This window comes from Dendrobium catenatum, unplaced genomic scaffold (assembly GCF_001605985.2).
Source record: "Dendrobium catenatum unplaced genomic scaffold, ASM160598v2 fragScaff_scaffold_621, whole genome shotgun sequence".
NCBI lineage: Eukaryota > Viridiplantae > Streptophyta > Magnoliopsida > Asparagales > Orchidaceae > Dendrobium > Dendrobium catenatum.
Genome location: NW_021319083.1, coordinates 28,134,353 through 28,147,268, shown reverse-complemented (window position 1 = coordinate 28,147,268; position 12,916 = coordinate 28,134,353). Strand labels below are relative to the sequence as shown.

General features: G+C 31.6%; 1 protein-coding gene across 1 annotated transcript; it reads right to left on the bottom strand.

Moving 5' to 3' along the window:
- Positions 1-1,152: 1,152 nt before the first annotated feature.
- On the bottom strand, positions 1,153-7,600 carry LOC110111778 (ribosomal protein L11 methyltransferase). Its single transcript, XM_028695032.1, has 5 exons — positions 7,517-7,600; positions 5,310-5,375; positions 4,360-4,527; positions 2,647-2,928; positions 1,153-1,402 (listed from the first exon to the last, which is right to left on the bottom strand). Exons 1-5 carry the CDS (start codon positions 7,598-7,600, stop codon positions 1,307-1,309), a joined length of 696 nt encoding a protein of 231 aa, XP_028550865.1. The 3' UTR covers positions 1,153-1,306.
- Between the last annotated feature and the right edge of the window lie 5,316 nt (positions 7,601-12,916).

Below are 12,916 nucleotides of genomic sequence, written 5' to 3'. Positions count from 1 at the left end.
GGAAAGCATTAAGAAAGTTTTCTCAAACAAAGTTTTAGGTTTTATTTGGGATGACTTTCTTATTAATTTTTAGTAACAAAATTTAATTTTTAAGCTAAAAAATTGTTTTAAATAGTAAAAAAGTTGTTCCAAATAAAATTTTAGATTTTGTTCGTAATTGCTTTTTAAAGCAATTTTTTAGCATAAAAAATTATTTTTTTGCATAAGTAATAAAAAAATTGTCCCAAGTCAAGCCTTTGTCATATAAATTTTCTTCTCGATCATGGTTTCGCATATGGATCCAAAGTCCAAACTAGGATTTTCATTTATTTTTCTTTATTTATCTGGCTAATGAATATGCCTTTATATGAAATCGATGGCTATTTTATTTATTAATTGAAGAAATAATGTAACAACTTATGAGCTGATACATTTACACAATAGTAATAATAAATATATTTAAAAAAATATAAAAAATCATTTAATATGTTCCTAAATTATTTAAAATTATATTTTTTTCTTATTCAAGTGCTCTCTTATTAAAAATATTTATATTTTAATATAGTTTATTTAATAACAATGTATTTTTATGTGGGCATTCATTGCTTTAACAGGTTGGGCTAAAGGTGTAAACGAGTCAAGCTAACTCCTGAGCTAGTTCGGGCTCAGCTCGATAAATAGCTCATGAACTGAATTCGATGGGCTAACGAGCTAAACTTGAGATAGCCCCAACTGGACTCATAAGCTCGTGAGGTGGCTCGTTTAAAAAATATTAATATAAAATTCAGGATTTTAAATACAAAGTTGTTAAACTTATTTAAAAATTATATTATAATTTCTTATATTAAATCATTATTTATTATTTTTCATATAATTTCACATTCTTTTTATCATTTTATTTTAATAAATTAATAATTGCTTAAATCATAATTATTTGTATTTCATAATAAATGAGTCAGCTCAAGCTCATACTCTATTAATTAATCAAGTTCAAGTTAAGGGTGACTCGTGCTCGACTCGACTCGTTTACACTCCTAGATCGGGCGACCCGCATGAGTAGTACCCGACCCGGATCAGCTCCATTAGAATTATCCTAATCCAAATTTCTTCAACATATTTATACGTATTAAATCTCTTGTGATAAATGTAATACAAATTCATAAATTAATTATATATTTTCAGACAATAAATTTAATGATTATAAAATCATATTTATCAAATTTAGATTAGAATATTCTGATCCAGATGTTTTCAAATTGTGTAGCAGAGAATCATACAAGAAAGAATTTTCTGAGCCATGAATGCATCATAACAGCCAGCAACAGGCTTACCTCTTGATTCCATGGATGCAAGCCCAGCCTTCCATTTCAGCAACTGAAATTTCATCCAGATACAATGAGAAACGCTCTTTTATTTGCTCTATCTGCACAATCAACCAGAAATGATGAGAAGATAGAAAGATTGCATTGTGATTTAGGCTTCGTTTGGGACAGTTTTTTTGTTGCTTTCTAAAATAGTTTTATACCAGAAAACCGTTTTAGGAAGCAGTTAGAAAGCTATCCCAAACAAAGCCTTATGCCAATTTGCACATAAGCAAAGAGCATGGTAGGCAGCAATGAAGATTGAAACATAATAATGGGATTACTTAAAGACAGAAAATTAAGTAATATTGCATATGATAAGGAGATTGAAGTACTGCGTTGCGAGAAGCTGCAAAGCATTCTGAACCACAGTTTTAAAATTTGGTGCCGGTTTCAATTCCCATCATTAAAGCTTTATTAGGGATGTCTTTCTTATTGCTTTTAAAATTAGCTTTTTAGTAGAAAAATTTCTAATTTAAATATTTTTTTATTAAAAAGCTGCTTTTAAATTTTATTTTAAAAAACAATAAAAAAGTTGTTCCAAACAAAGCTTAAATCAAAGTGCTTTTATTCATACAACCTTATGTTTTCCTTTCTCAATGCTCTAACACTAATTTTACATACACGTCAAATAGGCTCGGTATCTATCCTTTTGCTGTACATGTCCAAATCATACAAATCTATTTTCTATCCTCTTACATCAGGCTGACCAATCATTCAGTAAAATCATTTGTAAATTTATCCTTCTTAATTTTTACAAACATTAGTCTTGACAATCTCAATGATTTTACTGAATGATTGGTTGAGATCTGGTTTGGAAAGTAGAGGTATTAGATTTGACTTATGTTAAGAAAGGTAGAGGTAGACCTAAAAAGACTTGGTTAGAAAATATTAGAAATGATCTTTCTTTATTAGATTTAAACGAGAATTTGACTTTTAACAGAACACAACGGTGAAAAAGGATTCACGTAGTGGGACAAAGATTTTATGTTGTTGTTGTATTAGTCTTGACAGTCTCAGTTTTCCACTGGACTCAGATATAAATGCTATTTTTATTCTATATTCAAATTCATACAACATCAAATCCACTGCAATTTTATAAAATTTATGGTGAAGTCTCTACAGTGTCCTTCAATATGCTTAAATTTAGTATGCTTAACATATCACCTTATATATAACCAACTTAAAGAACTTATTTTTTTCATTAAAATTGATAAAACTAAAGTCTGGAAGGATAAACAGAAATCCAGAACAAAAATAACATGGCCATCATGACGATATGCAGTTCTGGAGGAAAGAAAGGTACCTGCTCTGATATTATTCCAGAGAGACCAATTACTGCACCAGGCTTCCCATAGGAAACTATGTCCTCTGCAAGCTCCAACAATGGATTCAGAAGTATATTTGCAATCACAATATCGAAATTCAACTTTGCAGCAGAGAGTTCCTTTCTATTTGAGCTTTCAACTCCAGAAACCAAATAAACCTTCATTTTATCGGTCTCTATCTCATTCAAGGCAATGTTCTGAAGAGCAGATGCAACTGCCTGGGAATCTACATCTATTCCTACTGAAAATTCAGCACCCATCTGCAATTAAAAGAAGAAAGAGCAAGAATGCCTTTGCTTCCATGAATATTCCTATAAACAATACAAGATAAATAGAAGCCAATCAAATATTAATGTAACACAAATAATCAAAAGCTGCTGAAACAAATAATATGTTTTCTTTCATGATATTTATTGTATTAGCTTTCTCAAACAAAATAAAACATGAAATAGAAGAAAATTCAATTTTAAAGCACGAACTAAAGCCCTTGTTCTTAAAAATTTGTTAGAATTATTTCATGAAGTAATTACTGACATTACTAATTTAAGAGGAAATTTAGAAAGTTTTTTTGGGCATGTAGTTTCACTACAAAATGCTCAATATATTTAAGAGAAGGCAACTCATGCTTGCTAATTAGGCTCTCTGGATGTTAAGACTTAAAAACTTTGAAGTTCGATGATTGGATGCATTGGTAGACCAAGAATAACGGAACCATAGGATCATATAATACATTCTAATCACATGTAAGCTCATAACTGAGCCTAAATGACCTCCCAATTGCAAATCATCTAGGGAAATTAATAATGAGAACTAACACCCATAAGAACTTTCGGCCCAGACCAGATTAAAGTTGATCCAATATCAGGAGATATCTAATTAACTAAATCTGATATATCATTATATCATAAGAAAAAATTACTCCCTAGCTCTTATTACATCAAGGGTTGTTTTTGGTTGATTGATTGTGTAACTCATTCTTTCGTTATAAATTATTTTCAAAGTTACAGGACGAAAGATAATCCTTTATTATATCTATTGGAAGTGCCATACAAATTCTCCCTAATCATAGCTCTAGAATTCACAATTGTACTTTTTTTGGGACACTTGAAACCTAAGTTGTTAATGTTATTTGTACTGTTCTAGCTATGATGCTTGCAATTTATCAAACTGTGCACTACATATCAATAAAATCTAATGTCTCAAAGCAGCAATTTTATATTCATTTGATGTCTTAATTTTTTGTTTTTTTACTGAGATTAGATCATCTTCATTTCTAATACGTCTTACTTGACTGGAGTCTCTAGATCGCAATTTCTCTGGACTTAACATTTTGATATCTATCAATCTCCCACTATATAGTGCCTAGCTTTCTACACCAATCATCAAAAGATCCAACATTGGATTTTAATTTTTTGTAAATTTTTGGCTCTCTCAAAGTAATTGTGCATTCAGGTGTTATATCTTTGTCATTCTATAAAAGCACATATATTACTCTTCTCCTCACTCCACTAAATCTTCTTATCTGAAAAACAATCATTTTATTATGTCAAATAAAACCCTATCATGGATATAATCTTCATAAAAGAAATTATCTTTTTTCAGCATTCAACATGGCCAATTCTCATTAGTAACAGAGAATTGTGTTTGTTGTTGTTAAAGACATGGATAGGTAACTGACAAAACATTCTAACCTTCAAAGCTGCAATTCCAAGTACTCCAGAGCCTGTGCCATAGTCAAGAAACTTTTCCCCTCCTTTGATCAAGCTATGCAACAAACATAAACACAACTTAGTTGTAGGATGTTCACCAGTCCCGAAAGCCATTCCTGGACTGAGGACAATATTGGTTGCATTTTGAACCTGCCATGTATCACAAATAATTTGACTTTTACTAGTTCAATCAATGAGGCAAATTTGATCATCAATAAATTTAATTTGATGTTTAAACATTTCAATCTAAAAGGAGAACTTCAGCATCAATAAAATTTAAATCATCATTAGCTCATAGAATAAAAGATTATCTTGCACAAGTCTAAGAAGATTCTAACATTGTAAAAAATTCTCAAGCAGTTTCTATGTTTTCTCATTCAATTTATGAGGCAAAATTAAGCATCCATAAAATTTCAATCCTCATTAGCTCATATAAAAGCATAAGAACAATCCTGAGGAAGCCTTGAAATATTTTATCATAGAAAATACTTTTTAAGTACTTTCGATTTTAGATCATTGGAACAACATCTAAAAAATACATATAAACAACGTAGGAATTCCAATGGTCACTACTTCAAAATTTCTTTTCATTTTTTTTTGAAAATTTATATTTTCATTTTTTGAAAATGATACTTGTGAACCTGCCATGAATCACATATCTTTAAGAGAAGGCTTCAAAGAAGAGGAAATTGATAGCATGTTCATTAAAGCATCATAAAACACGGAGTAAAGCATAATTTACTGTTTATATTTGACACCAAATCTTTGATCTATCTTTTAGTTCAACAATAAAAAATATGCTCTTCAAGCAAGCGTCAAAGGTGTCATAATGAATAATGTACTCAAAATACCAAAATAAAAGAATAATATTCTAAGATAAGGCCAACATATGTGAAGGAAATTGAAGAGTTATGGTCTATGTTGAATCATACTGGAGGAGTTTTCCATTTTGGAACTATCCAGAGACCAGTTGTGACTTCTATTGGGTGAAATGTTTCCTGTAAGATGATAGCAAAAACAAGAAGTTAATCCCCTGGGCTTCAAAATAACAATGCTCAGCTACAAGAAAGATGAAATAATGTCATGATATTCGTAATTGTAAATATTGCCCTGTAAATTAAAGTGAACAAAAAACAAAAATATTAATCACCCAAATCTACCTAATGATTATAAAATCAAGAAGAATATAATCAACGCTGAATACAAGAAGAATGTCTCAGAAGATTAAATATCTCTAAAAAGACATGAATTGAAACAGGACAAATTGTGTGGTGTTACAAGAAGCAACATGATGGTATTATGAAAGCCAAAGTGGCACCTCATGCATTATAACATGCTTACATCGTGCCATGATATTTAATGATTGAATCTTATTCCAAAAGAATTATCCGATTGCATGTAATTTTACCCATAGAAGTCATTTCTTCAAGAATAAAAGGTCAAGGCATCAATTTTGTCAACTATTATTCTCTAGACTATCATAATCTCAAGATCAAAATCTACCATAGGGACATCTCTCTACTAGTTTGAACTTCTACTGGATCCAAATTTATCTATGGGTGACACCATAACAGCATAGCATCACTTACAAGTATGGATAAAGCCTAACATAGAAATAAGGAGAAGAAGGAAAAATTAGAGAGACAAACTCAATCAAAATGTGTTGGAATCGGCCTCTGACACACTACTTATAGATTTAGGTTGAAGTTCAAATCAAAAGAAATGACTATAATTGAATAATACAAGTAAAATTACACAACAATGCTTGTTATATATTTCTCAAGTCTTGTTCGCATATATATGTCCAAATACTTTGGTAACCGTTGATAAGCTCCAAGCTAAGGATAAGATTGTTTGAGGAAGAGTTTCCTTTGTAGAACTCTCTAGAAAGTGCAATAGCAAGTTTCTTTGAAAAAATAAATTGTGAGTTCTCTTGGAGAGTACATTCTGAGTAGTCGAGCCTCTTCAAGCAGCTTTAAAGACTTCTTTTGTGAATTCCATGGGCAAGTATATTCTTTCTTCTATTCACTCTAGCTTAGAGGCAAGTTCATCCAGGTTACTTAAATAGGAACACTTGTTTGAGTGACTTAAGGCCTTTGACAAATTGATTTAAGCGTTTGATGGCTAATTGAACCTAATGCATGATGGTATATGACTTGGTTGCCTTAACCCATATGACATTGGGTGTACAATTTCTAATTTCATTATCTTTTTTTTTTCCTTTTTGTTTGCTCAATCCTCTTTTGTTGGGACTAGTTATGACAATCTTAGTTTTTTATCCATGCTAGCGATTTCTACTTAACAACTATTTAGATATCCAATTTTCATAAAAAAAAATTTACCCATCCACCCAACAAAAAAAATGAGAGAAATTTCATTCAAGCTAACATCATATTTGAGTGTAAAAATATGTAAATGCAATAAACACCTGCATGCTAAGAGAAAAGCAAAACAAAGCCCACACTAGTGATGAGGATGTGGAAGCCGCTGACTCATCTTGATGACAAGAGCAAGATTATGGTTTGGTGATGATGAGGATGACTTACCCTTCAATTGCTTCTTGGTGAAAAAAAGAATGGCGATTTGTATAAAAATCCTCAAAAAGAGAAATGGAGAAGACGAATCCAAAGGAAAGAGGAGTCAGGCACAGGTGTTTCTTTCTTACAAATAATCTTAGTGATCATTCATTCATTGAAATTCCTCCTATATTAAATTTGCACTTCGGCGCTCAATTTTTTCCAAGGAACAAACTCAGATGTAAGTCTAATCGAAGGTCAAGTTGTTGAAGCACTTTCCCTCAGCAATTAGAGCGAAAAAATTTAGATTGGCCGCACAATCTCACCATTAGGTCAAATGTCTTAACTTGAAAGTGGGGCTCAACAAAGAGCATGATGAGTACCCACTTTTAAGTCTAATCAAAGTTTAAGTAAGCTAACAACAGGTATTATATCCTTTGGACGACAAATGCCTATAACTCCCACCTATGCGTAATTTAAAGCTATGTCATAAGTCTGAACATTAATGCACCATAGGCTAACAAACAAAGAGGAAATGGATCTTACAATTTTGCCTTGCATGCAAGATGACATGACATGTGCAGGGGGCTCTTTTATGTAGACGAAAGATTATCTAGACCAACATGAAAACACATCTCAAGATTGTAGCATAAAGTACGCCGATAGGCATTTGCCGAGTAGTCTGATATTTGTAAGTAAAGGCACATGGCCTACACCATGATGCAAAATAAGCATGAGAGCCTTCAGTGGCTTAGAGTATTGTTAATCTTGTTGCATTATAATTTTGTAAGAAGTGAGACAAGATAGCCAAACAATTTTGAAAGCATTTGTTTATTTCAGCTTTTTGTAAGAAGATTTACCCTAATAGCCTACTCAAATAATGCCTTGAACAACATTGAACATTATTTGCTATCATATGTGAAAAGTGGTAAATCTCTAACTAATTTACAAAAAAGCCATAAAGGCGATCACGTAATGGGATAGAGTAAGCAAAACAATGAATGTCACAGGCTTCACCGACTTAAGCCTCTAACCTATTACAGTAGGGCACTTTAATCATAGCATTATACATATTTTGGTTATAAGTCATTCCACGAAAAAAAAATTCCTTACATCAATCAAAAGAGATACTTTATTAACTCGTTATTAAGGAAATATATTATATTTCTTTTCAAATACATCTCTAAATCCTTATTATATCAATTTAAGCAGTATAATGTAAACATCATAGAGAAAATTTATAAAAAAAAATAGAGAGAAAGGATTTATCAGTTTATCAAAGGGTTCACTAATGCAATATACAATGAGTGGGGTGCCCCAAATCATTTGGAATGAAGGATGCTAGGTTGCACCAAATAATGTCAGGTTCTACCCAACATCCCAAACAATATTGAATGATGAGTCATCCAATGTACAGGCAAGCATGAGGCTTTCTTTGAGTGCTTGAGGTCATTATCTAAGGGTACTCTAAGCAACTCAACATTCGGGCACCATTGTGAATGACTACACTAGGTGGCTCATCAACGAGTACTCTAGAATGCTTCATCGAATGCTCTTGGCAACTTCAACGAGTACTCTGATCACTTCAACAATCCTGAGAATGTTGAATGTACTTTAGAGGATAATATCATTGAAGACAATACAAGGTACTTGTTAGGCCACTAGGGGCTCCCTAACTTCCTAAATTTGGGCATCAAAACCTCATCCGAATCACAAAGAAAAACTTGTAGAAAGCATTAGGCATGCAAGGGGTTATTGGACCACCTCACAGTAGTGCAATGACTATAAGGAGATCCACCGAGCTGTTGAATTGATGAAAGTGCGTGGAAGGTCAAGAAAGGCACACCTAATAGGAAAGTAGGAAGGGAGCTTGATTTTATTTCTAACGTGTGAGTTTTGATGACCCATAAGGGCTGGTGCTTCTATTATTAGGTGCTTCTTAAATGCCACTAGTGAGCCTCTAATGAAGACAATAGAGCCAGGAGAAGAGGTAGTGGGAGAAGCTTGAGTTCTTGAATAAAAATTAGGCTTAAGAGAAGAAGAGAATGATTTGTGCTTCAGGGAACTAAAGTGTTGTTCCTAGAAGCCGAAGCTCGATTTTGCATCACTGTGTGAAAAAGTCCTCTTTCCTTGTAAAGGGTGTGAAAGAGGACAAAGTAGGCATTTGAGTCTAATCCATTTGCCAAGGGATATCTTTCCATTTTGATGAAAATAGATGTTCCCAAGGGGATTGTGGAAGACTTTTTGCAATCATGAACTATTTCGTGATAGATGACTAGTTGTGAGATATCACACATATAAAATATGTGTCAATCAACAATGATTAATAAATGCGAATATTGGAATGTTATTAGCAAATTATATATATATATATATATATATATATATATTTATATTAAAGTAACTAAAATGTATGTCTTAAATAACTATAATAGTTCTTAATATTTCGAAATTAATTTTATTAATATTTAAAATAATTAAGTAGTGTTATAAATCTTATTTTCACAAATATAAAAAATTGTTTGAAAAAATGTTTAATTATTTCAACATTAACTTAAATTTATTTTATTTTCGTTTTTAAAAAAAAGTTATAAATGAAAAAATTGTTTTTAATATAAAATTTTTATTTTTAATATTTTAAATATAATAATTTAAATAGGAAAAAAAAATTTCAACTAAATTATTTCTCAAGGCTTTGAAATAGCGGACGGTCAGATGAACCGGCAAGAAGAAGAGTGTAGCTGTTTGATGGTTCGACCGGGTCGACCGGGTGCGTTTCGAAGCCGGATTGACGTAACAATAAATATTTATATATTTAAATATTATAATAATGACATAATTATTTGTAATATGAAAAAATGTAAATATAATTTATAAAATATAAAGCAAAAAAGTTAAATATTTTTGAATAGCTCTTACTCATATAAAACTGCGAGCAAATTAATAAAATCAGGACTCCCCCATGTCAGCGGGCTTCTCTTCGGCCCTGCGGCCCCCGGCGCAGCTACTCAAATATAGGTTATTTAATTATTTAGGTGTATTATAACTTAATGATCATAAATTTTTGGTACTTTATCAAGAAAAGCTTTTATTTACTTAAGTATTATTCTTATAAATTATATTATTCTTAAATGATATTTATATGATATAAAATTTATTATATATTTTTGGTTTATCGGATTTACGACCTGATCAGAAATGATTATTTAAATGCCTATTTGAGCAAAGGAAAATACTATGATATTATATATTCATTCTTTTTAGTGCGTTATATATCTAATTTTATGCGAATAAGTATGTGTTTGGTGGTATTGTGTCTACGTTTCAATTCGGTTCGGTGCAGGAAGCCGAGTACGAAAATGCCATTGGATTTTGTCGTGAATCACAGTAATTTAAGATTTGCACGATTTCGGCTTTGGAGAAAGTCAGCCGCGTGCTTATGAGATGTGCCAACACAACTAGAGACAATCTCCTCTCCTCATTATAATCCGGAGTTCGAACGATCACTTGGTAGTTGCAGAAGCTCCAGCCACATGAAACAGCTTGTTTTGTCCACCTTCAGGTCACTACCTTCTCAAAATTCCTCTCCTACAAAGTCTCACTATATACATATAAAAGTAGCAACTATATTTATGAAGTTTACAAGGTGTAAAGTTATCCAATCTTAAGCTTTATACTAGAAGGTTTAGTTGGAAGGTGAATATGTTTCGGTCTGATTTTGTTGAACTCGATTTTTTCAGATCTTTACATAACATACTTCATTGGAGTCGAGTTCAGACCGCGATCTTTACTTGCATATTCCCCAGCGAAGCCTCATCCAATTACTATCCACCATCAACTTTTCTTCTTTTATCCACAGGCATCAAAGCTTCACCTCGCCCCCACTGTCTCGCATTATGTACAGTAGGACAAACTCAATCGCAACTAACTCGGATTCTACGCAACTCAACTCTTCTAAAACGCCTGAGCCTGCTGCGGTTCCATTCCCCCTCCGTGATGCCGTGGCCCCCTAACGACTAAGAAGTGGCCCGAAGCTTCCTCAAAATGACGAACAGTTACTCTAGCCTCTTAAGCAACGAATTCTCTCTTTCTTCTTCGGTGACTTGCCGGTGAATAATAAAGATATATATAGCAAAACAAAAATAATCAACAAAGGTGCCGTGTGATTTTATTCGATAATAGGGCAGGGTCGAGCGCACGGTTCAACCGCCGTCAACGGTGAATCGCAGCGCATCTTAGGGTTGCTCTCTCTGATATACAAACCGAGATATATCCATAATATGTGAAACAGAATTGGTAAATAGCCCGTGCCCAGGGTGTCACTACCGGTGTTCGCGTGTCTTCGCGTCAACCGGCCTTTGAATAGATGACCCGGCCGGTTTCCGGGTTCCGGTTTTTTTTTAAAAGCTATGTTATATCTAATATAAAAAAAAAAACTTATTACAAATATAGCGATGCTTCTAGAAAGTTGGGACGCTACTTCATGCTTAAAAAAAATTTCAATAAAAAATCCATTGAGAACAATGCAAAAAACATTGGAAAAAATGCTATATAGGAATCCAGCTGATTAGAATGCACTGGCAGCCTGCACTCTCGATCATCATGGAAATGGATGCTCCACCTGTAAAAGGCAGAACTCCCCGGCTGATGTAATCCTGTAGTCTACAAATATATAGATATATTATTAATCGTTATCGCTCCAAAAATCGTACACTCAATATAATAGACCTGGTACTCTCCTTTCATTATATGAACCCACAAATACACAAATACATAATTAGGTTTCAAGCATAAAAGACTCACCAAATTATAAGGCAAATAGGTTGGAAACATATTAGTCAAATATTTACCTTTTGAAAATTTTTTTTTTTTTAATTATATTTTTGAATTTTACCAATCAAGTGTTGAGAAAGTAAGCCAAACAATTGAACCACGGAGAAGGAGAGGTTCACAAATTGACCGGTTGAATCAGATGTGACCTAATAAATAATAATAATATTATTAAAAATTAGAAAATTAACCATAATTAATGATGTATTTTCATTCACAAATAATGAGACAAAAGATTAAACAAAATTAAAAATTGAAACATATAACTTATATAATTAATTTAAAGACTTATTTTATAAAAATCTAACCTTAATGAGCATTAATTATCGCCAAACTCATAATTCTAAGAATTTACACTCATTAATAATGATGATAATTGTTTACTTGGTCTACAACTTAGCTAACTGTTGTGATTTTTTGTTCCTACAGGTGATAATTACTTATAAACTCATACTATGTGTGTAAATTTACAAGCTATAAACTCAATAAATTTAATATATATTATTACTAATGTGTGATATTACTTACTTATCTCAATATAAATTGTATATCAAATATATAAGATATTTCTCTACAAATCATTTATAATTAATACATATTATGACCATTGTGAGGAAAACTTCAGACTTATTTAATATTTTTCACTCTTAACAAGTTTTATTTTACATCTAATAATAATAATTAAGAGTACCAATCTTAAATATGTCTTTACATATATATTAGTATCAACTCCTTTGATCTATATGTTTTTGAAACATAAATTTATGATGGTACACAATTAATTTTCCTATACCTTATTTCTTCTAAAATTGATAAATTTGCAAAGATTCTATATACGAAATTACTATTATATAAAGCTAAATCTTATATAAAATAGATTAAAAAAATTAATCGAATAATCATTAACCTCCAAGTAATAATAAGAAATAACTAATTATTAGTTTTTATTGTTTATAAATAAATAATTAAATTACAATATAACTTATAATAAAAACATTTTCATACCACTTCTATCAATTACATTATAATAATACCTTGGGAAATTTAATAGCCAATCTAATAAAATCAGTTCTTTAAAACAGTACTTCTGGTGCTTACTTTTTTTTGTTCGAAGATGACGATCAGAGGATAGAGTCCATTAAAGCTAACATAAATATATAATAGACATGTTATCTGCTCGAGCTTATTCTAAT

Bases quoted from the DNA above. Each gene is read 5' to 3' on its own strand.
- LOC110111778 (XM_028695032.1), bottom strand. From the start codon at position 7,600: ATGTGCCTTTACTTACAAATATCAGACTACTCGGCAAATGCCTATCGG. The intron at 5,376-7,516 runs GTTGGTCTAGAT...ATCATCTTACAG, and splicing joins ATCTTGAGATGTGTTTTCAT to GAAACATTTCACCCAATAGA. The intron at 4,528-5,309 runs GTATGATTCAAC...GATACATGGCAG, and splicing joins CAAAATGGAAAACTCCTCCA to GTTCAAAATGCAACCAATAT.